The sequence below is a fragment of the Astatotilapia calliptera genome, chromosome 7 (genome assembly GCF_900246225.1).
Source record: "Astatotilapia calliptera chromosome 7, fAstCal1.2, whole genome shotgun sequence".
In the NCBI taxonomy this organism is placed as follows: Eukaryota; Metazoa; Chordata; class Actinopteri; order Cichliformes; family Cichlidae; genus Astatotilapia; species Astatotilapia calliptera.
Genome location: NC_039308.1, coordinates 56,454,305 through 56,479,264, shown reverse-complemented (window position 1 = coordinate 56,479,264; position 24,960 = coordinate 56,454,305). Strand labels below are relative to the sequence as shown.

The 24,960-nt window shown below is 39.4% G+C and overlaps 1 protein-coding gene across 6 annotated transcripts in view; it reads right to left on the bottom strand.

Annotated features, from left to right (window-relative positions):
• Window positions 1-7,422: 7,422 nt before the first annotated feature.
• Window positions 7,423-24,960, bottom strand: part of slco3a1a (solute carrier organic anion transporter family member 3A1a) — a 38,075-nt gene continuing 20,537 nt past the window's right edge. For all 6 annotated transcript variants that reach the window (XM_026175992.1, XM_026175993.1, XM_026175989.1 and 3 more), the window contains 8 exons: window positions 15,977-16,075; window positions 15,613-15,885; window positions 14,066-14,230; window positions 13,768-13,966; window positions 9,366-9,528; window positions 8,754-8,926; window positions 8,595-8,659; window positions 7,423-8,204 (listed from right to left, as the gene is read on the bottom strand). In XM_026175992.1, coding sequence (XP_026031777.1) covers window positions 7,852-8,204; window positions 8,595-8,659; window positions 8,754-8,926; window positions 9,366-9,528; window positions 13,768-13,966; window positions 14,066-14,230; window positions 15,613-15,885; window positions 15,977-16,075 — 1,490 coding nt within the window. In that variant the 3' untranslated portion in view covers window positions 7,423-7,851. The remainder of the gene's footprint in view (window positions 8,205-8,594; window positions 8,660-8,753; window positions 8,927-9,365; window positions 9,529-13,767; window positions 13,967-14,065; window positions 14,231-15,612; window positions 15,886-15,976; window positions 16,076-24,960) is intronic.

The following is a 24,960-nucleotide window of genomic DNA, read 5'->3' as shown; positions in this document are numbered from 1 at the left end:
TTCATCCGGTTTTTGTAAAAGATGACCTTTTGCTTTTATTGACTGGGAGGATGGCTGAGATGAAAGCAATTCAGCCTTCTTTCTTTCTTTCTTTCTTTCTTTCTTTCTTTCTTTCTTTCTTTCTTTCTTTCTTTCTTTCTTTCTTTCTTTCTTTCTTTCTTTCTTTCTTTCTTCCTTCCTTCCTTCCTTCCTTCCTTCCTTCCTTCCTTCCCTCCCTCCCTCCCTGAACTTTTCCCTCCCGGCTTCACAGACTCATAAATGTTGGACTGTTCTGTGATTTCCAAACACATTTTTAAAATTTTCTCAATTATTTTGCTTTGCTCAGGGAATTCCAGCACTTTTCGGGCATAAAATAATTAGAGCGCTGATGTTGGAAAAGAAATGAATCTTATCACGCACCCCATTATTACTGTTATGCTGTGCCAAGATTTTTCCTTTGAATATATTTATGTTTATCCCAAAATGCTAACTGAGCATGTTTGCTTTTTTATTTTCTTGCCGTTCCTTTAGCAGATGAGTTTCTTCATAAGTACAAACGTTTGAATAGTCGTCATCGATTCTTCATTCCTTTGTAATTAAAAGTCATTTATTAAAATGTGTTACCCCTCCATTATACAATTCCTATCATTAGCATCATTTTCGCCCTCAGTCAGTCTTTAGCTAGTTAGTTAGTTGATATATAATGAAAGTAAATTAGGGATTATGCAGTCAAAACAAATCTAAAGGGAAAGTGCTATCTGTTTTCATATTCCAGGCATACATTTTCTACACGATTGCGATTCACAGACATGAATAAAGGTCTAATTTACATAAATTGAAAAGTGCAGCTGGAGCCCTGAGATTGTGCATAATGACTCATAATGATATTTACACATATGATGTCTGGTTTTACATCCAGTGCTAATTCACAGTTCACTCTCAGTGTGTTTAGTGGAACATGTACGTCGCATTTCCACTCTGGGATGAAAATCCAAATGAGAGCAGGATGAATTCAGTCACTCTATCAGATTAACAGTCACTGAACGTGTATCAGCAATTTGAGAAGGATGCAAGTCGAGGCACCCCAGAGAGGATTTACTGCTTTATTTTCTCCACTCGAGCTGTTGTGTAACGCTTTGTCTTACTAAAGCAGCCATTAGGCTAATTGACACTTCTTGACTAAGAGAGAAAACTCTTGCCTGCAGCAGCGTCTGTTTCCTGCTGGTGGATTCTTGTTGTTGTCGTTGGCTTTTTTTGTTTTGTTTTGTTTTGTTTTTGCTCTGCCTTTCAACAAGGACACCTTCCCGGGGAAACGCAGTTGTTGTATTTTGTGCATCTTTGTTGTGAGGAGTATCAGGAGTGAGGTGAATATCAGAGGCTGTTGAGACAGATGCAGTGATACTGATACTGCTGCTGTCATGCACAAGCTTTTTCTCTTTCTTTCTGTGTGTGTGTGTCTTGTTCAGGAGTGTCATTGAGCTATTATTAGACTTTACAACCACCTGACAACGACACTCGCTCAAAGACAGGCAGAAATACACTGCGCCCTCATTTTTTAAAGCGCATTATAGCCACATTTGCAAGTGCTGAGGTGTCATTGTAATTATGAGATGTCGTTTTCAGAAGCAACAAATATGAGGAGGCCATTAATTTTGCATGTAAGATCAGTGAGATCTGTGTAACATATCATAAGATAACTGCTCCAGCAGACTGTATTTCCTTAAATTTGATAAGACTAAGGAGATGAGGGAATAGTACCTTGATGCCTCTATACATGCTTTACATGTGTCATAAGATCCATTCATCTATTTTCTTCTGCTTATCCTTGGCAGGGTCGTGTGGCGCACTGGAGCCTATCCCAGCTACCACAGGGCGAGAGGCTCCAGGCACGCTGACGCAGGGCTAACACAGACATCACAGTCACATACACACCTATGGGTAATTTAGAATCACCAATTAACCTAACCTCAATTAACCGAACCCACGCAAACACGTGGAGAACATGCAAACTCAGGACCTTCTTGGTGTGAGGCAACAGAGATAATTATGCCACCGTGCTGCCATAAGATCATGTTTGGCTTTTTTGAACCGAAGAAAGCAGAGGTGGGCTCGATCCAAAGATAATATCGATAAGAATGCTGGTATTGGTATAGATATTGGATACATACTAATGCAATAGCATCGATACTTTGTTGCCTCTTACTTCAGTATTGTGTTGAACCTTTTTTTAAATTACTATTATTTTACTAAAAAAGAAAAATTAGTTTTAAAATATGTGAAAATTTTTAGTGTTTTTTGTTAATACAACAAAGCACACTTTGAAATTTAGGTTAATACAACTAATTATTGTGAAAAATACAAATCTGTGAATTAGTGAAATGTATTCAGAGTTGCAAATTGATGATGGTTCATCTCAAACCATGACACATAAGCCTTTATAGGTCAAAAGTATCGGTATTAGTACTGGTATTGGTGATACTTGGTATCTAAACTATATCAAAAGTATAAGTATCCCACAGTACTAGCAGACAGGCTTCAGCTCTGCAACACTGTTTTTAGTGTAATGCCCACCTGTTACAGGTCAGCTTCTGACTGACAGGGTTAGGGGTTTTTTTTTGTCGATACCTGTAAAGTATATTATTGACACTTTTTCAAAATTTCCTTCTTATCTCTCATTTGGTTACATTTTAATGACACTCAAACTGTAGGACTAAATCTTGCACCTTAAATATTTGTTAAGGCTGAAAACAGGAATTAATTCCAGTGTGTTTGTTTTTGCCCAGAAAGGATAACTGGCATAATCATTAGGATGCTGTTTTCATATATGGGTTAATATAAAGTTGCTACAACGTTTGTCATATGGGATTTCACTACCGTATTTTCTACCTTAGTTATTTACAGAAATCAGCACAGCGGTATGACAAGGACGAGAAATGTCTTAATTTGTGACATAGATTCACCGAGGCTGATTTTAGCGAGATTGACAGGTTATTGATCAGAGATGCTCTTCTGTTCTTCAGACCGGTGTGGTCTTCTGATGCTGTTGTAGCCCATCTGCTGCTTTTCTGCATAGCTTGGTTGATTTTCTGTTGCCTTCCTATTAGCTCGAAGCAGTCTTGCCACTCTCCCCTGACATCAACCAGGCATTTTCACCCAGACAACTGATCCTCACTGAATATTTTCTCTTTTTCAGACCATTTTCTGCAAACCTTGCCACAACAACCATGCCACATTCAAAGTCACTTAAATAATTTTTCTTCTCTCGGTTTGAACTTCCGAAAGTTAACTTGATCATGTCTGCTTGCTGAAATTCCATGGATTACTGTCAGATGATTGGACGATTTAATATTTGAGTTAAACAGCTGTACCGATGAAAGTGAATATATATATATAGCTCTGCTCAGTCATTTTAGCTCAAGGTTGGACATTTGAGAGTTACATGATGTCAAGAACACAAGGACTCGTGTGCTACGTCCAGAAATCCAGGAAAGCTATTATTCAAGTGTTTCTTAAAAAACCCAGGAGAGAGGACCACATCAGTCATCTTGTACCAGCTCCCTGTGTGTCAATAAAGTGACTTTTATATTCTTTTGTTGGTTTATAAGGGACTGAATCTACTTCACTTTTCATATGTCATATATCAGGAATGAAAGTCTTAGAAAACGTGAGGTCTGATTGAACTCTCACGTCTATTAATGTGATGAAGTGAAGAACTTTGAATTGTGCTGCTTTTGAAAGCCTTTATTATACAAAAGAAAAAGAAAATTCTCATTGCACACTTTGTCCTTCCCTCAGCAGCATTTGCTGTTAGAGAGCCTTATATACATCCTCATGTAACATTCATGCTTATTTGACTTCAAAAGGTAAAATTGTTCTTTGATTTATTTATTGTTTTTATACAGTAAAAATATTAAGTAGCACTTGTTAAAATTATTTTTGCAGAAACATGTATTGATTTACATAATATCTAGAAGCATATTTTACAAACTCTCAGTGGTTCTGTGGTACTCAAACTGTGAGAGCTAAAGTCTAACGGCTAAACTAAGCCTCCAATCCACTGTGCAAATCAAAATATGGAAAGTCTCTGTCCTCATGTGGTACCATTAATTTCTCGTGTCTATATAAAGCATCTCGCTGGGCGAGGACTTGGTACAATATTGGGAATATGTGCTGAGCCGTGAATACAAACTGGTAGCTGAGCTGGAGCTTTTATTTTAACAGTGCCTCAACACTTATATTAGAATCTTTAAAAAGCCTATCTGAAAAATAGAACCGTGATTACACACACACACACACACACACACTCCAACAATTCCATGTTCTCGGTCCTTGCATATCTTGTTCCAGTAGCCTACTTCCAGACCTCATTAAGCCAGGTGACATCTGAGCCGGTGTGGTAAATAAGTGCAGCAATTTATTGAAATATGTGCAAACATGAATAGAAATACAGTATACAGGGCAAAAACAGAGTTTGTACAATTCTAAAAAGTTTGAAAATCAATATTTTGTTTGACCAGCACAGCCTGAACTCTTGCGACTCCTGCATGTTTTTCTGTCCAGCTATGCTATTACTGCATTGGCACTTTGTTTGGGATCATTGTCATGCTGAAAAATGAAGTTGTGGCCAACAGCATTGAGTCACATTATATTTTTCAGTGGTGCAGTTACTGCACTAAATTCATTAATAAATTACCGTTGCAATTGTGTCGTTACTTGTGGGAGGAGGACCGCGGTGGAGCAGCCTGCAGTCCAGATATGGACATTACTGTTTATTTTATGAAAGGACAAGAGTACGATGGTAAAGCTGAAACTACATCCAGGATAGAATCAATTGCATTCTGCTGATAACACAACTTCAGCTCTTTCCAAGTATCTGCACAGACAGCATGCTAACACAAAGCTAGCCAAAACCCCAAAGTGACATTAAAGCTGAATGCATGCTAGCAGCCAGAGCCTGAACTTCAGCAGACAACAAAGGCAGTGATGAGCAGTCAGCCTTGTAGCTTCCGTTTGTACTTGTTCATGTTTCTAAAGTTGACTGTGGCAATCGCTTTGAAGTCTCTCTGTGCTCATTTTCAGCTTTGCTTCAAGTTGTCAATTTTCTGTTCATAAATAAATACTAAAATATTGCATCTGTGTTCTAAATAGAATAAGTTATGTGTTGGTGTGTGGAACTGCCTCAAGTTTATATTGTTGGCCATTTGAACAAAGTTAAGTACCGAGTAGTGTAACAAATTACTTCATCCACTTAGTAATTAAGTAAAATACAGCATTACTTGAAAAAAAAGTAATGAGTAATGTGTAATATATCAGAGGTGGGCAGATGAATCCAAATATTGATAGCATTGATACCGATGCTGGTATTGTTATCGGATAGATACTTTGCTCTATCCTGTAAATATGCATTATATTATTTAACGTAATATAATCATGTTAAATAAATTATGTTTTTCAGAAATGAAAAATTGCATTAAACAGACTATGACAAATGTTGAATCGTTTTGTATCAACTCTCATGTCAGTTTTACTTATAGCACATTTGAACAACAGAAGTTGATCCAAAGTGCCTTAGAGACAGACATGTTTAAATTAAACTAAATTGATTTTAATTTTACTTACACAACAGCCACCCATATGGGCGCTTAATATTGTAAGGTAAATACCCCTACAATAATACAGAGAAACCCCAACAATCAGACGACCCCCTATGAGCAAGCACTTTGGCGACAGTGGAAAGGAAAAACTCCCTTTTAACAGGAAGAAACCTCTGGCAGGACCTGGTGCAGGGAGGGGCAGACATCTGACGAGACCTGTTGGAGGGTGGGCATTCCAGGTCTCCAGAAAATCCAGTTTTAAAATACATGAAAAGTTAAAAGATGCATTTCGTTATGTTAGCTAATTATTGCATAAAAACAGTGATTTAGTGGCCATTAAAATGTATCCAGGTTTAGCAAATTGATTCATCTCATGGATCACGACACACTGCTCTCTCTGACCTAAGCTGCCTTTAAAGGTTAAAAGTATCATTAAAGGCATCGGTGTTGTATTTACTCTGTATCAGATCGATACCAAAATCTGGAGTACTCCACATCGCTATAATACATTACTTCTTTTGAGTTAAGACCACAACACTTTACAGGTTGTATTGCATTGTGGATGAAAATATGACCAATATAATTCTATCAACTTTGACCGCAACACCACTGGCTGAAATGCAGCCCCAAACCATGACCCAGCCTCCACCATATTTTACAGATGGCTGTAGACACTCCTCCATACTTTGTGACATTTTGCCCCTTAAGTCGCCCCCTGCTAGCCAGCAGAAACAGTGGTTGTTTATAAAAACATTGAACAACTCAGCTCTACACACATTTTGCCTGCTCCCTTATTCACAAGGGGCCACCACAGGATGGCTCTGCATATTTGATTTGGCAGATTTTCACACCTGATGTCCCTCCTGATGCAAACCCCAAGGGACTCGTGCCTCCTCCTGGGACCAAACTGGCAAGCTTTGACTTGTTAGGCGAATGTGTAAACGACTACACTATGGAGCCACTTACACACAAACAGAACTCAAAAGAAAAGAAAAGAACTCAAATTTGTATGAATTTTCTGAAAAATAATTTATTTCCAGAGTAAAATAAACAATATGCTGCCATACAAAAAGTGTAAGAAAAGGGACAAACTGTAACTGCAGAGAGCTCAGCTGAGTAACAGGTCACATGTGCAGTGAGTCACACCTGGATATGAATTCAGTGCCCTTTAACTTTATTTAACCTTGTACACACAGTCTCCTTTAGCACATCTGTAACCTCTGTATCTTATTACAGGCCTAGTTTGAAGACACAGGCAACACACCATAGATATGAATTGTCCCAGATCTTTTGTAACATCAGACACACACACATCCCAGACAATTAGATTACATATAATTTATACTCGAAAACAATCTAATAAAAACATTCTGGGCCAAATGAAAACAAACCTTCCACTTGAAGGATGAACAACATAAAAATACTACTTTTGATTTCCTTTGCTTTGACACTGGGTGCAAAAGCCAAAAGAAAACATATAGAAAGTTCTTATTCAAACTATCCCTTATTAAGACATATTAGGCTGAAAAGAAGTAAAAACAACATGGAAATGCTATCATGAAGAAACATTGCACATTTCAACCTATAAGACAAGACCTCAACGTCTAGTCTAAGAAGTATCAAAAAACAGTGTCTATGATCCAGCAAGAGAACAGGAAACTGAGCAGTTAAAAGATCCAACAGGCCACTAAAATAACCCAGTGAGGGTGTTTCTGTTCTCTCTTTTTTTAATTTTTCAATAGGAAAATTTCCTGCAGTGAAATTAAAACGCATCAACTAGTAGTTTGTAAACACTTGGCAACTTTTATAAATATGAATAACTGAAAAACAAACCAAACTTTTCTTTTTTTAACCATAAAAATGTCATTTTGAAGAGTGACGGAACAAAAACACACAGTGCTGACTGAAAGGAAACTGTCACTGGAATCGTGACGGACCTAAAACAATATGGCAACTATAGTTTGTAGTAGCATCATGTCCACTCACTAATAACAGACTAGGACTGAGTGGGACGGTACTGCGCTCGTCTTCTACCACAGAGTCAACACGGGAACTCACTGGCAACACCTGACAACACCTCGCTCAGACGTAAACAACTACAGTGGACCCTTTTGATTTTATCGAGGACGTGTAGCGCAGTCGAGAGCCACCGAGGACCTCAATGGGCCGTAAAATAGATCGCCTTTATCAAAACCTCTTGAATTTAACAAAGAAGAAAAAACTACATTCCTAAAATAGTCATTTAAATGTCCATATTGTCCTTTTTTTGCTTTACAAATTATAAAACAGACTCCATATTTTCACAAAACTCGTGGTCCTCGAGGTTGTATATAAACTTCGTCCTGTCGACGACTTTGGGGCCGTCGGTGAGGGACGGGTAAAACTCAGTTGGCGTCAAGTGGCCCTCGTGACTTTTGATGTACTTCCTGTAGTTCCGCCGCAAGCAATACCACGTGGTGGTGTAAAGGAGGAAGGCGACACCCTTGAGAACGATGGCCAGGCTCACGTAGAGATGCCTGTATTTCGCGTTGTCGTACAACAGGCAGGCACCCTTCTTGTCGCAGTCCGAACTCCAGAAAAGGCAAGTGGAGTCGATCCCAGCACCAAAAATCAGAGGAGGGGGAATGAATCCTGCAAGAGAGAAACATGCACTGAGCTAAGGTTTGCTGGCTGTAAGAGGAGAATCATAAATCTTCAAACTATCACTCCGTACGCACTGAAATGATTTAAAAATCACATTTTGTCTCTCTTATGTTCCATTTCTTCTCTTGCCTCCTGAACGTGAGGTTGTTTTTACACTCTCGTGATCTGATTTACTTGCTTTCCATCTGAAAACACGTAAAGTCGATGCAGCCGCGCATCAGCGATTGACGGGTTGCCGTCATTAACAGAGTGCGTCACTGGAGGCATTGGTAAAACGCCACACGCTTGCAGCCTCAACAGGATTTGTGCTGCGAGTGAGAGAAATGAGACTGAGCGATTGCATGTGAAAGTGATGTGTTATCTGGAAACGGTTCCTACCGAGGAGTCGCAGCAGAAGGAACAGCACACCGAGCGCGTATGATTTCAGCTCAGGGCTCACAGTCCTTCAAGAGAAACAGACAGAACAAAAAAAGTTTTATTTTTCAAATTAAAGCATTGAGAGTCTCTTCACAAAATAAAATAAAACCACAATGATACCTGATTAGGATGATGACAGAGGGAGTCTGGGCCATGGCTCCGACCAGGCTGCAGACACAAATCACGCACAGGAAAATGAGGAAAGACTGCTGGCATCCCAGCATTGGGCATTTCCCGGGAACCGCCGTGGCACTTTCGCTGTCGTTGGATATACAGGAGCAGCCGGTCAGATTCTGTCAACAGAAAGAGAGAGAGACGTTTGTACAACAACAAGCCATTCATCCTGCAGGAACACACATGCTACACCTGCTCCTCACGTCTGGATCAAAATCCTCAGTAGAAATGAGCAATGTGTGTTTGTTTTAGGAGCACTTAAAAACTGAAAAAAGAAAAGCAAAAAAAAATTCAGCAGCAGTGAAGTGGTGATATTTTGTGCTGCTGAGCTGATGTGATTTGAATATAGAAGACATTATCTGCAGTCAGCATCTGATCTTGAAACAAGCACGTTACCACCTGACTGCCCAGCATGTGCATGCTGATGACAGAGCTGTGAAATACTGGGACTTCATATCTGTGAACACTATAAAGGTTTCTGGTGGCTTTTCTGTGCTACAGTCCTCATCAACATTGCTGGTACTCATCATAATCAGAGGGCAAAAGCAAAATGAAAACCTGAGAAATGTTGGATGCGGGGATCCCAGTTCGGCTGCAGCCGGCGAGGCAGGCGGACAGGTAGGTGATGTCGTTGGAGCCGCACACAGGGCTGATGGAGGAGGTGAAGCAGCTGCATTGACTGTTGCACTGAGCTTCTGGTTTCCTGCTCGCCTGCAGGGTCCTAAACAGAGAGAAACAGCTGTAAGTTACATCTGTAAAACTAAGGAGCCCTTTATCAGATATTATGGACACTGTTTCACTTTTAACATCTCCATGGAAACGACGCAGCTCTCCTAACCCGCTCTGGAACAAGTTGGTTTTAGGCCACCAATTTCAAAAGCGGCTCAAACATTCAGTATTTCTACAGGATGAGCACACAGACTAAATCACTGAGTTCACACTTTATTAAAGAGATAAAAGCAACACCGAGGCTGAAGACTGAGCCTGAATGCTTTTATTTTAACTGAAAAAGAAGCAACCTTGGACTCAGAGGTCTCAAAGTGCGCTGCAAATAAAAGGAGGTGTTTAATATTCATCTGAACACATGAATATCTTTTACTAGCACAATGATAAAAAGATAGAGAAAGAGCTCAATGCCAAAACCCCCGCAGAATACAGTGCTATCGGTCTCAAAGTGATCCAAACAGGTACGCTGTTCTTGAGGAACCTCGACACATCTGTGTGCAAAACACAGCTGGATTTCTGCATATGTGTGTGCATGAGTGTAAAATCTCCCCCTCCTCAAAAACAGCCCCTGTGTGACAGATCAATTATCCTCCTCTTAATCTACTTCCTGCCCCCTGTTTATATCGCACACTTACATTAACATCCGTTCAATAAACATCATCATCATTTGTAACTAATAATTAGCTTCACTGGGGCTAAATGTAATGTATTGATTACCTGACTTAAACAGGCTTAAATACTTAAATGAGACACAGCAACCAAAAGTAACAATTTTTAACTAAAATATGATGATTGACTGATTATACAAATATTTGCTGCTGTTGCAGGTTTAGCTGTGGTACAATAACAGCTGTGGCAGCCTCGCCTCTGTCAGTGCGCCCCAGGGTGGCTGTGGCTACAATGTAGCTTGCCATCACCAGTGTGTGAATGTGTGCGTGACTGGGTGGATGACTGGATATGTAAAGCGCTTTGGGGTCTTTAGGGACTAGAAAAGCACTATATAAATACAGGCCAGGCCATAACAAGATTAAAGCATTGAAAACAGAGGAGCAGTGAAAGCTGGCAGAAGATTTTTTTTTTACCTGGGCTTTGCACTATGAAGCGAGTTCAGCATACTTCTTATATCTGTTCATTTCTGAATTCATTTACCCAAACATCAAAAATCACGATAAGCAGCCACAAGAAGCTGCTAACCAACTCACCAAGGTTACCCAGGGTTTCTCAATCGCACATTCACCTGAAAGGTTTGATGTTGGCGCAACAATCAAAATTAAAAGTTTAGATAAGTATACTGGCAGCAGAGCAGGTGACTTTGCCAAGGAAGATAAAATTATGAGGAAAGTATGGGGAAAAATATAAAGAGGTTAAACACACAATACAGACTGAAAGCGTCATTTCTGCTGCTGACTAAGCAGCAGTGTGTGAGGAGAAGCGTTGCACAGCAGTTTAGTATTAAAAGGCCTGAATGAATGCAGGGGCACTTTAAGTGCTTTGGTCAATAAGACTGGAAAAGAGCTGCTATAATAATAAAATTTAGCTTATTTGAAGCCAGGAAAGAAAACCAGCAAAACGCTGACTGCACTGACAGTAAACAGAATCATCAATATCACAGCTGTATCCTGTGTATTAGGACACAGGAGAATCTGAGAGCAAGTAAGGAACACATTAAAAACAGAATTCAAATTTAGGTTTAGACTATGTGCAAATTTAATGTAATAGGGAAGAAAAAATGAAGGAATAAACTTGCATCTAAGAATTTATAATTCTTAATGGTCATCTGTGTATTGCATCAGAAATTAGACATTAAAAAGTAAAACCCTTCTACTATCTGTGCAGAAGTCGGAGGCTTTTCCCAGCTGTGGTGACACTGTGATTGGTCAGTAGGTTGATCTCTAACCTTACTATGGTGATGCACCCCAGTAAGAAGTGACAGAGTTACTAAGATGATAAATAAGGTCTTTGTTCTGTGGCAGGTAGTACAATTGAAGATGCCACTGGCAGGATTACTAAGAAGTTAAGGGTAGATCTGCATGAAAACTGTCAGGCTTGGTGCAAGATCGAAGCGATTACATATGGAGGCTATCTAGATCTGAATACAGGCATTTTTTTTTTTTTTAAAGGACTCCTTATCATTCTGAGAGGCTATCATTGATTATTCCCTCTAAATTCAAATCCTATACAAAAAGAAAAAGGAGACTTTGGATTGTGAAAAACAAAACAAAGGAGCACTGGCAGTAAAGCTAGATTTCTACCAGAGAGAAAAAAAAAGGTGTTAGACCCAGCCCTGCTGGGGGGTTAACAGAGCAATAACCACCTACAATTCCACATACTGTGTGTGCCCACGTCAGATGATCTGTGGGGTGTATGCCTAGGTGTAGCTCTGCCTCACTCACTGATTTTTTGACAGTACTATTCAGATACAGGTCAAAATGGGGGCATTTTACTTCATGCCGTCACAAATAGTTACAAAACATGAGATGAGAAAAGGGAGCAATCTTGATATCACGAATTAATCCACAGGCTGATATCCTTGGATTCAAGATACATGCATAAGGTGAAGAGGAATGCAATGTGTCTGTTCTGATTTGAGATGTTTGTTTCTATTAGAAGGAAGAAGCCAAACACCATATTTGTTATATTATCATATAATTTGCTTTGTGGAGTAAAATTACGAGTTTATCCTCATGTACTTCTTTAGGTTTTATAAAAACAAACTGTCTTTTTACCTTTGAAGTAAAGAATTTAAGTTAAAAAGTGTGCGCATGAGACAGTGATTCATGCTAATTTATGACAAACGACATAATAAATACAAAGTCCCTTCTAACAACAGAGCTTCACTTGAAAGGTTTATCAATATGAAAGTGAATAACGTGTCCTGCTGCATAATAGCTTTGCTTTAAACCTCTTTTTATTGGTGTCTGATTCAGTGAAGTCTGTCACATTCATATTGAGTTCATGCAGCCCTCGAGGCCACTTTCCAAACAGAAAATCTTTTTATAGACTCGACAAAATGACACAAAGTTGTTTGAATAAAAAGCCTTCTGTCCCATCTTTGCCCCAATGTCCAGCAGTGATAAGAATTTTTATTTACACATTTATAGTCCCTACAGTTCATCTGCAAAAAAGTCCTCCAGCCTTTGCAGCAGCACCGCTTTTCACTGCTAGAGTTTGTTAACTGCTTGTATTCTTGTTTGATAAACTGGGTTTGAAATACTAACAGTGCATTTCGTTCCTCCTCAACCTATGACATGAAAACACGCTGAAGTGAGGACAACAGAAATATATCATTAGATATCTGCCGTTCCTCCACTGATGAGTTCATCTCATCTTACATTAAGGACACAGTTTCTGGCGACGTGTGAATGAAGCTTCTATGCAAGTTCAACGAGGAAGACCTAGTATTAACTCGTTTCCCTGCATTCCTGCATGGTTGGGCTGCTAGTCTGTTGTTAGATCACTTCTTTCATCATTATCTCTGGTCCAGTAACTTTATTTCCTTATTCAGCGAGTCAATCAGCCTCTGTTCCCTGTGCTTTAAATCTTGGTGCTCACTGTGGCCCGCCTCCACTACATCTCCATTTCATTTTGTTCGCTCAGATACCCTCGTCCGAGTCCATCTGCTTTATCTCCATCACCACCAGCAGCGTCTAGACTCCAGGGTGGTCCTGTCCTATTTCCCACCACTGGTGGGAGTGCTCTGCTATGTAGCTTCATCTGAGTCTAATCATCAAATAGTTTATTACCCAAACTTTGCGCTTCAACACATTGAGTTCAATTCTTTCAAATAGTCTCTGCTTACTGAATTGGATATCAAAAAGGATGGCTTCCCAAACTTTATGTAACTACAGCTAGTTTTAAAAAGGGGTTATCCAGGAAGTAAACATAGGCCAGAAGCCTGAAGATCAGAATGCCACACTGAGCAACAGTGCTCTAACTCGTCCCTCTTTCACACATAAAAGATAATCTCAACTTGCACCTCTTCACATGATCTTGGCTGACAGCTACTTCAACTGCTTTATTTATTGTGTTACATTAGTCTGCAGCCCCTACTCGCCTTGGATCAAGGCACGGCTGAGGTTGGCGTGAGGAATATGCCACTTTTAGCCTTTTAGTTGTGGTTATTAAGTAATTTAAAACCAGTGTCTTCTACAAACTCCGGTGTCAGTTTCCACTTTTCGTTGATGCTTTTAAGCAGAGGATGTAACAAGTGATAATATTAAATATTTTTTCTTACATGTTGCCATACGCGATGGTCACTCCTGCGACGGGACCCGTATCACAGCCAAGGAACAGAAAGGAGACGTAGCAGGCGGTGGACAGCAGGTTGACCAGCATGGCCATTCGGATTGCTCCCAGCGCTGATAGATTCAGCTTCTTCACCAGCAGACCACCCATGAAGATCCCCAGACACGCACATGGAATAGCTGTCATACCTTAAACACAAGATAGGCCCAAATCTGTTTATTATGCTCCTCTGCAGAAGAAAAAAAAAAAAGTGTGCATACGTGTGACTTTTTGCACAGAATACAAACCTAACAACTGATTTGCAGAGGTGGTGGTGAGGTTGAACTGCTGCTCAAGATATTTCCCCAGAAAGGCTGCAAAGCCGGCTACGACGGCGATCTCCATACAGGCTGCCAGGACGATACAGGTGAACACAGGGTTCGATAGGAGTTGCTTGGTAATCGTGGGGATCACTGGACATAAAAGGAAAGAGGAAAGATAAGCATTGAGGGTAGGGCTGTGCGATATGACCAAAATCTCATATCCCGATATAAGACATCTATCGTCCCGATAACGATATAAATCACAAAAATTTACATTTTCTGAAAGTTCTGTGAATCTCGGGCAGCTTTCATGAAGTGTTTCCAGCTGGGCGTCGTGTACCTGCAGTTGAGTGTTTTAACCGATGCATGAAACTATACATTTTTAGACATAAGTTGTAACGGCCGCCGTTTGCTTTGTTTGTATTTATTACACGGTGTGCTGCGGGAAAAAGCCTGTTCTAACATTTGAGTTTAAGGTTTATTTTTTAGCACCTGGCGGCTCTTTTTGACTTCTCATCCGTAAATAATCTGCTCTTTCACGTGATTCAGTTTATTTTGAAAAGTCTCAACAGGGTCTTGAGCTTTATTGTGAAAGGTTTATGTGGAAAATAAACAAGCAGACACGCAATGGTTTTACCGTCGTTGTTGCTAACGACACCGCATAACAACAGGCGGTTGTCCGTCCGTAGTGTGGTTATATTAAATATAAGAGAGAACTTTAAGAAATTAATATAGCCACTACAGTGACCATCAAAACGCTGAAAAAACTCTACTAATCCAAAACTAGTGTTCAAGTTCTTCTAGTAGTTCATTTTACTTTTAAAAGTTGCATACTCTTTCAATGTATTTCCCCTTAATGAGACAGATATTTTACAAACTTGTTGTTAATTAAAATATATATACAAGTACAACTTGCAATGGTGCGATGTGGGGACCTAGTCTAGACTCCAGTAGCTAGAGTAGATTTACAGTTCAATTCTTATGTGTTATATAGTGGGCCTTGAAGCAGCTCCTAAGTTTATCCTTTGTCTCATACAAGCCTCCTTTTCTTTGAGTCAGCTTTATTCTGATCGGCTGGCCCTTGAAAACAGCAAGTTTGAACATAAGCTGAGATGACCATACTAATGATAGATGTCTGAACCAGAGCATTTAGCACAGTCTGAAACTGAGCTTTTGGTTTACTGGGATTATATACGTATATGTTGACCTCACCATCTGACCATGTTTAACATGAGCACTTGTCACTATAACAGTAAAAAATAAGAAAAAAATATCATAGGTTATCTTTAACAACACATAATACTACAAAGGATGACATTATAACTAATCTAGTACCATTTACACTAACAGGTTTTATTTAAAAAGGACTGTAGCACTTCTGTTTTGTCAGTACTTCATAGCATTTGGCAAATACAACAAATAAAAATACAAAATGTTGTGTGTTTTTGTTCCATACATGCTTGCATTAAAAAAACAACACCAACAACCAAAAAAAAAAAACTGCAGTACCACACTGGATGCTGCATGCTCACCCCTGAGTTGCTGACAGCAGGTGGGGCTATTGGCAGGCTCATGGTTAACTACGACTCCGTTGCTGGGCTTAGGAGTCTCACAGTCTGAGCTCAGAGAGGGAGGAAGCATAACCTGCTCGCTATCTGCTCCCTCCTCCCGCTCCCTTGCTGGCAGCGACTGAGGGAAGCCAAACATCAAGACAGCAGAGCAGAAGAGTAAGGCACCACACAGGAGGAAGCCTGCCCACCAGGCCCCGATCCACCGCGGGTCTTCTGGAGTGATGTTCAGTTTACCTGCGGGGAGGCATGGTGTCGGTCAATAAACTGCACATGCCAAAAAAAGAACACACGAGAGGATCACAGAGTAGGGACACATTCAACTCACTGGTGTCAATGAAGATGGCGTCCACATAGAATTTAGTGCACAGCGATCCAAGGATGAAGCCGCAGGCAGGTCCGAACACCAGTGTAGAGAAGAGGATTCCTGCAAAGAAACATTGATAAAGTTTAATGTTTGATTTCTACACATCCAGTACTCTAGGATATATTTTTATACTGGGAAAAAATATCTAAAGTAACCTAAATGCTTTATTGTTTTTCCTCAGAGTCTTGTTAATATGTTCTGGGTAGTGTTAAACATTTATGGTAAACAGACATATAGTATGAGAAAGCATCAAGCAGTTTTAATTAATTTAATTTGCTCATCTGAGTTTGTATTCATTAAAAATCTTTAGATTTAACTTATTTTTAAGTAGCTACACAGTTAGTTTTAGTCTTTGTAAGATGGAGGGTGTTCTTACAGAGGAGCAAGATTTAGGAAAATCAGAATACAGTACAAACAACACCTAACGAGGGCACTTGATTCCCTGTACTCTACTTGTTTGTTTATCAAATGAGTAGTGGCCCCACCACTCACCCTATGATAGCTGGGATGAACTCCAGCCTACTTGGAGAAGCAGTTAAGAAAACAGATGGATGGAAACTGGTTTAATATTTAGCTCATAAAAGGTCTGAATATAGTACAAAAGGCTCAAGTTCTAAGAGCCTAAAAGTGAAACCTTCAATTGTCCTACTTTTCTGGGCAGCTACTCGAAGATATTCAATTTCAAAACGTATCAAAATAGAACGACAGCAAATCTTCCACAGTATTCTCTTCGTTTTCAGCGGTCCTATCCAGTAGGTACACTGTGGAGCATGACGGCAAACACAGAAGCAATTCAGCTGTCATGAAAGATCAAGTCAGTTAAAAACCACAATGCTATTGGTGGCAGCACACAGCGACTGTGTTCGTTATGCTCACATGGCTCAGCCCTATCAAACTCACAGCATAACATACACACCTGACAATGGAAAACAGTGGTTCTGTCCCAGTCTTATAGTGGGCAGCTTGAAGCTTGATCTAAAAATCCTCATTAGAGCATTGTCAGCGGGGTGGAAGTCTGGCACTATGACTCAGACTGCAGGGAGATAATGAAGACTTCAAAGCTCAATTTAGGAGACAAATATCCCCCCGACAGTCTGTCCTGTGATCTGCGGTATTATTAGACCTGAGTGTGGAGAGCTGTACTGCGACAAACCAGATCCGAGTTTAAGTTTAACTATTGCTGCGCACAAGAAATGCAGTTTCGAATTACCATCAAAATGAAATGAAAACATCCCTGCTAATTCTGCTTCCTTCTCTTGGGGCATTAAAAATATTTCTGCTACCAGGACGATGTTGTTTGCATGCCAAAAGCAGCCACTTAACAAAAACAAAACAAAACAAAAAAAACAACAAAAAAACATGGAAACTGTGACTAAGCTGTGTATGTCTTTGCTTGTGCTGAGAGCAAATGCATCAGGCCTGCTTCCTGCCTTGACCACCCACATAGGAAGGGAGTCAACACATGAGCCTCATTCACATCACAGTTTATTCTTCGCATAAAGGAAATGGCTCACAGATTTGCTAGGTGGCGTTTACTACCTATATCCTCTTCTCCATTTTAATGCGATATAAACAGGCTCATTTAAGCTAGACTAGGAGTGAAACAAAACAGAAAGAGCCTTTCAAGTCGTGATGGGAACATTTGGCTGTTGTTCTGAAGAATACAAGTGAAACATCTTTGTGGTTGACAGTCAGACCAGCACGGAAATGAACAAAGACCCAGATGTAGTCATGAGGCACTGGATCATGACAAGTTTTCACCTATTCCTTCTGCTATTTTCTGAGATTTTGGCAGGTGGCTGACAAATTTCCGTTGCTGTCTGAATGCAAGACTTCCAAATGTGAGAAGTTGTTTTTTTTTTTTTAATAAATTGTCAACTCACACACACACACACACACACACACACACACACACACACACACACACACACACACACACACACACACACACACACACACACACACAGAGGAAGTTGTTGTATTTCATTAGGAAGTGTTTACTATATACCTAACAAAGAGTTTTGCTTAAAGCACTTAAAAAAAAAAAAAAGAAGCGGACTGCAGCCACCACTACGTGACTACAAAATTTGCCTGTGGTGTTGCAAATGAGGCCTATGCACTATTTCTTTCGCGTTTCCTTAGAAACTAAGTGTTGCTTTCACATAGCAACATCACAATTGCTTTCACCACAGGAAACCCCAGAGAGGAAATTCAGTTAGTGAAATCACCTTCCAGGAGATGATAGCTCAGTAGTCCACGAATCAGCAACCACTGAGAGGATAAATGTCTCTGCCTACCCCTGGTTGCTCTCAGAAACGCTGTATCTTGATGATAACATTTAAGCCACATGGCTCACATGGAAAAAAAAAAAGGTTAGTAATCTAGTGTGGCCCCTTATCAATCTGCTGCTTCTGGAGGAGAAACAAGGGCAGTGCAATTTGAAAGTCAGAGATAATCCCCACTTGAAATGATAGAGTTTTACATTTTTTATATGTTATGGGTCAATAACAACAGAGGCAGGCATGTCATGAGTTGGCCTGCATAATAGCATTACAAAAAAAGCTAAATTACAGTTACCAACAAAATTTGTAGTGCTTTGTGTGCCAGGTTATTTCTTGACATGGCGACTAACTGTTCCCACATTGGAGCTGCTATTAGATACACAGTCGTCTGTATATCTACAAAATCTAGCCGTTTCTCGCCATAATGAGCGTCACCACTAAGTCAGCAAATATCTGTTGTGTGTACCGCTTTTATGCTCTTATCTAAAGATTCTTCAGAGCTGCACCACAAACGATGACAATGCAACCATTTTAAATGTCACGGTGTGTAACATGGCTCAAAAAGAAAGTTAAACTCACAAACTGTGTCAGACTATGGAGTATCACAGTATTCACTGCATTGAGCACTGGGTGAATTGCAACAAAACGATCCAAAAAAGGTTCATCTCATGAGTTTGTGCATGGCTCTGATGTTTTGATGCATCCTTGCATGCGTTCATCTCTCACAAGTTACATTTTTTCCAGTTTTGCTTCCATTACTCTGGTTTGTGTGTTTTCAGTAGTCTAGTCAGTCCAGTCAGATTTTATTGTGTGATGATAATAATAAAAATAATAATAATAATAAACATTACTGAATTATTGGATGTGTGGAAAGAATAGGAACCTAAATTCCTAATCCACTCTTTTTGTCTTTGGTCACCAGAGATCAATGGTCAGAGGACTTTTTCCGAATCAAAGAGTCTCTTCTCGCCTCCTCAACCCCCCCAAATCCAGAAAAATCCATCCGTTTTCTTCAGTTCTTCTGTGCACAAAAAGTAGCAGACTAAATGGACAAAATGATGCATTAAGAGAACAACTTGGTTACTTTTACATCTGAATTGAGACCCTGACTCTTTGGTAAAACAAAAACAAACAAGTGTAGCTACACTGACTATAAATTATTATATTTTTTCCATAATATGATTCAGCAGGAGTAAAAACTAAAACCCAAGTTAAGCACATTAAACCTGCATGAAGGACAATACACAACCGCAGCGTAATCTGTCTTTTCCCTTCTAGCTGTCCCGTTACAAGATAAGTACAAAACAAACTAATTTGTTCATGTTGTACTTCACTCAAGCCTTTTAGTACCCTGTGAATTATACTCTCTGGGGAGCATGTTTGATGTAATTTAATAACAAAGCTTGGGTCTAGTGTTTTTGTCTCCCTGTAATTGACTTAGAGACCAATGGAAAAAGCCAGAAAAGCCACGTCCATATTAATTAACCCACAGATGCATCTTAAACCGGGGCTGAATATAAAAATACTCCCGCAAAAACAAGAGGCATCATTCAAACTGTAGATCAGAATCTCCATTTCATATGCAACTCTTGTGCTAAACTAACTTTGATAGTGTTTCCGCTCAAACATCAATGCATTAGTGCGTCTGTCTTACAGATGTTTATAATGATGTATTTAAAACACCATGCACAGATTAAACCATAACACAAATGATGAAGGTAGTGACAGGCTCTTCATAACAATCACTCAGGTTAATGCCAGATGAAACCCAGAGAAATAGATATAATGCATGCGTTCACATAGCCCAAAGACCCTATAAAAGCCCTTAGCTGCAAAATTCAGTTTAATCTGGGTATTGAAATTATAAACCAGCACACTGTGAGGTTAAACACACACACAGAGTAATCGAAATGTCAGATCCATGACAAGTGCACCACCCTTGGTTCATTTCCTCCTCTCACTGTACAAAGAGTTCATTCGACTCCTCCATTAATCCTGCTCAAGTAGGCTCAGTAATCTCATGAGCTAAAAAACAGCAGAGGGACAATGTAGTGTGGGAAGCCAAACAACAGCTTGTGACACTTTCACAAGAGACCAGACTGAACCTGAATGAGCTGAATGACCAGTAAAGATAAAACCAGCATCCCAACTCGTCACATCTGAAACCTAAATACGCGTTCAACCCCAAGGTTTGGTCGAGACGGGGAAAAGAAAAGGCACAAGATTCCAAGGTCACATCAAAGTGACTGCAACATTTACACGCTAGAAGATTAAAGAGCTTTCACACCAAAACCTCTCCTCCTCTTCTGCTCTATCAGGTCATCAAATCCTCTGGGTAGGAGGGTAAAGACATTTTTAAGATTAAAGAACATTGAGAAATGCTCAAATAGGCCAGACGTGTCAGAGGAGCATGGACAATTTGCTCCACAGAACTGAGATGGCATCAGTCACTCTGACAGAGATTCAGACAAATACGACATTTTAACTAAGAAAAGTCACACACTACACCCAAGAAAAGTCCTGTGCTTCAGCTACAGCACAAAACTTGTCAAAACTAAATTTTTTTAACAGTTTTGAAAAGAAATTTCCTACTGTGCAATGGACCGAAGTACTTCTAGGAGCAAGTCTTCATGAAATGCATCTAAGGGCTTAGTTTGTGCAGCATTATCTAATTTAACTTTAGTTTTCAGCTGTCACCAGTAGAACGTTTGCTGACCAACTGTAGCTGTTTTAACCTAAAGTGAAAATGACCCCTAGTTTTAGTTTAAGTGTGAACACAACTAGCCTAAGTATGCACTGATGCATGCGTAGACTGGGACATCTATGTGACAGAGTCAACTAAAAGCATTGTAATACCCATTTTGAATTTTGTAATTTGTCCTCATTTGCCCCTGAAAAATACCATTCATATTTGAAAGATTAAAAGACTACAACTAAACTGAAACCAAACACTGTAAAAATAACAAAAAGCAAAAGGGGAAATGAGCAAAAAAGTAAAAAATAAACTAGAATTTTTTTTTTAAAAAAGCAAAAAAATAAAATAGCCCAATAAGATAGAAATTACACCAAATATTTTTTCTACTTACTGACCTTCTAAAAGTAAAATAAAAGAGTTCAGTCAATAAAATTCTAAATAAAGTACAATGATAAATAAGTAAAAAAATAATAATAAAAGAAACACAACAAAACACTATGTAAGAAATTGAATATGTAGAACAAAGAGGCTCTACGAAGACAAAAAATGCCTTAATAGATTCAATTAAGCAAGATAACACAATAAAAATGGCTGCATGAAAAACAAGCAGAGCTAATGTCAGATGGAATTAAAGTGGTTGAGTATAACAGAGAGCAGTGGACAGTGTAATAAAGTGACTTGGTGTACACAGAGTGCTAAGTGTTGTGACAGTCCAGGGCTGAAGTAAACTATTAATGAGATAACAGTTGTATAGTTGTGTGGTACAAAGTTCCCGTATATGAATTCCATTTTAAAATCATCTAACCAAGAAGCAGTGGAGGTAGATCGAATCGTCTACTAATCAGTGGGTTAGTGGTTTGATCCCAAGCAACCTCGGAAAAGATAGTGAATCTCAAATTGCTTCCGATGCATCCGTCTGAGTTCGAGTGTGTGAGATAGTTAGAAAGCACTTAAAGGCATAGAGCAAAGTGCTGTTTGAATGGCTGCATGTGGCTTTAGTAGCTATATACACTCATTGGACACTTTATTAGGTACAACTGACTTAATGCAATTATCTAATCAGCCAATTACATGACAGATCTTCAGTGCATTTAGATATGTAGACTTGACCTGCCATAGGGCTGGGCCATATTATACCGTTTACGGTAATACCGGTACAATGTTAGGCAACGATAAGAAAATGAAATATCGCGATAGAATATGGGTGAAATGCGCATGCGCAGTGCCTTTGTTTTCATACGCACATGGCCGAAAAAGCACGGCGGCAACGGAGAATGAGAAGGGGGAAAGAGGATTGTTGAGTGAAACGGATGAACCAGAATTGGTTTTTAAAAATGGTGCAACTTCACTGGTTTGGTGTTTGTCTGTCAGATACACAACAAAGCACATTTTTTTGTAGAAGTTAGCAGGAAGTTAGCTCGCTAGTTTCACTAGTTACCTAAGCATGATAAAGCATGTTCTGACTGAGAGATTTCTGAAAAAATTCAAACATACAGCTCTGCTATCACTTCCAACATAAATGAAGACAGGAAACTAAAAAGCAATGACGTTGTTGCAAAGCTGCTCTTTTTAACTTCAGTAGATATTATACATGGCTATGCTCAGGATATGTCAGCCCATTTCTACTGGAAATGCCTTTTGGTTAAACTTTCAGCAAGGGATTTGCATTTGCACTGTTAAATGTTTATATAGCTTTAATGCACATAAAAAACAGCTGCTTGTTTAAGTGAAAATAAATTGATGGGTTTTTTTTGCGCTAGTAAAGTTGTGGAGTTGAATTTTGTCTCGCAGAAATTATATCGTCAGTTATATCGTTATCGCAAATTTTCAAATATATATCGTGATATATATTTTTGGCCATATCGCCCTGCTCTAACCTGCCATACTTAAAACCACACATTAGAATGTGGAAGAAAGATGAGTTAAGTGGCTCTGAATGCTGCATAGTTATTGGTACCAAACGGACAGGTCTCGGTACTTCAGAAACTGCTGATCTACTGGGTTTACAGTAGAATGGCTGGATTTATATTGAAATGTAAATATAAATCCTGCAGCAGTTTCTAGCAGGAAAATGCCTTTATGATGCCAGAGGTGAGATGGCAGAATGATCGGACTACCTTCAGCTGACAATAAGTCCACAGTAACATAAATAACCATTCATTACAACCAGGGTCTGCAGAAGAGCATCTCTGAATGTAACACTTGAACCTTTGCAGCAGATAGGACACAGCAGCAGAAGACCACACTGGGTGCCACGCCTAAGAGCTGAGAACAGGAAACTGTGGTTAGCACCTAGCTGAATCTATCATATGAAGAACGGAGGCATTTCTGAAAGGAAAAAGGGGGGTCCAACCTGCTACGAGCAAGATGTGAGTAATGACTTGACTGCTGAGTACCAGTCCATTTTGTGATGGAGGATTGTTTGGCCTAGGATACATGCTAGTTAATCATTGCTAGCTGGCTGAGGTTAGCTGTTATTGTTCTAACAGGCAAAATCATAAAATACAGTTCGCTTTAAAGGGCTGTGATAGATAAATTTAAGAAACTTTCAGCACACTTCACCAAGAGTCTTAATAATCCTTTGCCCTTTTGTCCCACCTCATTCACAAATTGATGGCCCTTCTTCTTGCCTGGTCAGACAGCTGACTACAAGCTAGAAGTAAGTTAGGGGCAGCTACTGCACACAGCCTGCTTTGTGTCTTTTCCTGAGTCCTCATAAAGATCTCAGAATCTTTTATCTGGTACATTGGAAGATTTCAACTGACATTTAACCAAACTTTGGAAAAGCCAAGAGTTACAACCTCAACAGGCTCAATTTAAGAATGATGATAGCAACAACGAGGACTCAATGCTGTCACCTGCCCTAAACACAGGTGTTACTAATCATATCAACGAAGGCTCTGTGCCCAAGCTGAACAGAGCCTAATTAATGTCATTAGTAACACCTGAGTTCACCTTTCATACCATGGCTGCTGTGAAATACATGTATTGTGTATCTCTAGATAAATGTGTGGGCTGTGCATCAGTGTGTTGTTCCAACTTTGACCTCAGAGCAGAATCATGTCTCTGGTTGGTGTGTGGCTTCAATTTGTCATCACTAAATACAGACTTTTTCAACCACCATCTAGACATGAGCTGTAATAAAAACAGACATTTTACGCAATTCACAAGACGTTGCAATCTTCCTGTAACACTTTGAAAGCAAGCATATCCAGAAATCAGGTCCTGAATCATTTAGGAGTAAAAAGTTACTCAAGCGCTTTCATGTAACAACATTTCTGGGTCTTGTTTTACTGCATCATATCTCTGCCAATAACACAGACAGCCATGCTGTACCTGCAGGATGTTTTTTTTTTTACCATAATGACTCATTACCGGTACCAATTTTCTGAAAATATAAATAAATAATTAAAAGATAAGGAAAACTTTAAACACAAAGGAGCTTGCAGTGTCTTATCTGTTTGACCAGAATTTTTTTCCGTCCATGTTCTTAAATTGTGTTATGACACAAGTTAAGGTTTAAACATTAAGTATGACACATGTTACAAAGATGCAAAGAGAGGGACACCACCTTATACTGATCTTTGTTATGTAAACCCAGCCTCCCTCATGCCAACAGGATTACTGCTAACAGGTAAGTCATGCCATAGTCGCCTCTGAGGTGAAACCTATTTTGATGAGGTACAAAGGCGATTAATGGTCACCAAATCTTTAGCTATCCGTAAGCAAGTACTAACAGAATTAGAAGACAGCCTTCCCCACAGGAAGCAAAGCTTCTACCCACCCAGCTTTTAGTATCAACGTCACCATCACTTGTCAAAGCATTTGCGATAAGCAGGAAGTCTCACTAACTTTCCAAAATCCAGACAGTTGCAAACTTTCAAATGCCTATTAATTATTTTCTAGTTATCCCAGAGGATGTTTAGATGGTTTATTCAAGAGGAAGGAGAATTAAAAAAATAAATAAA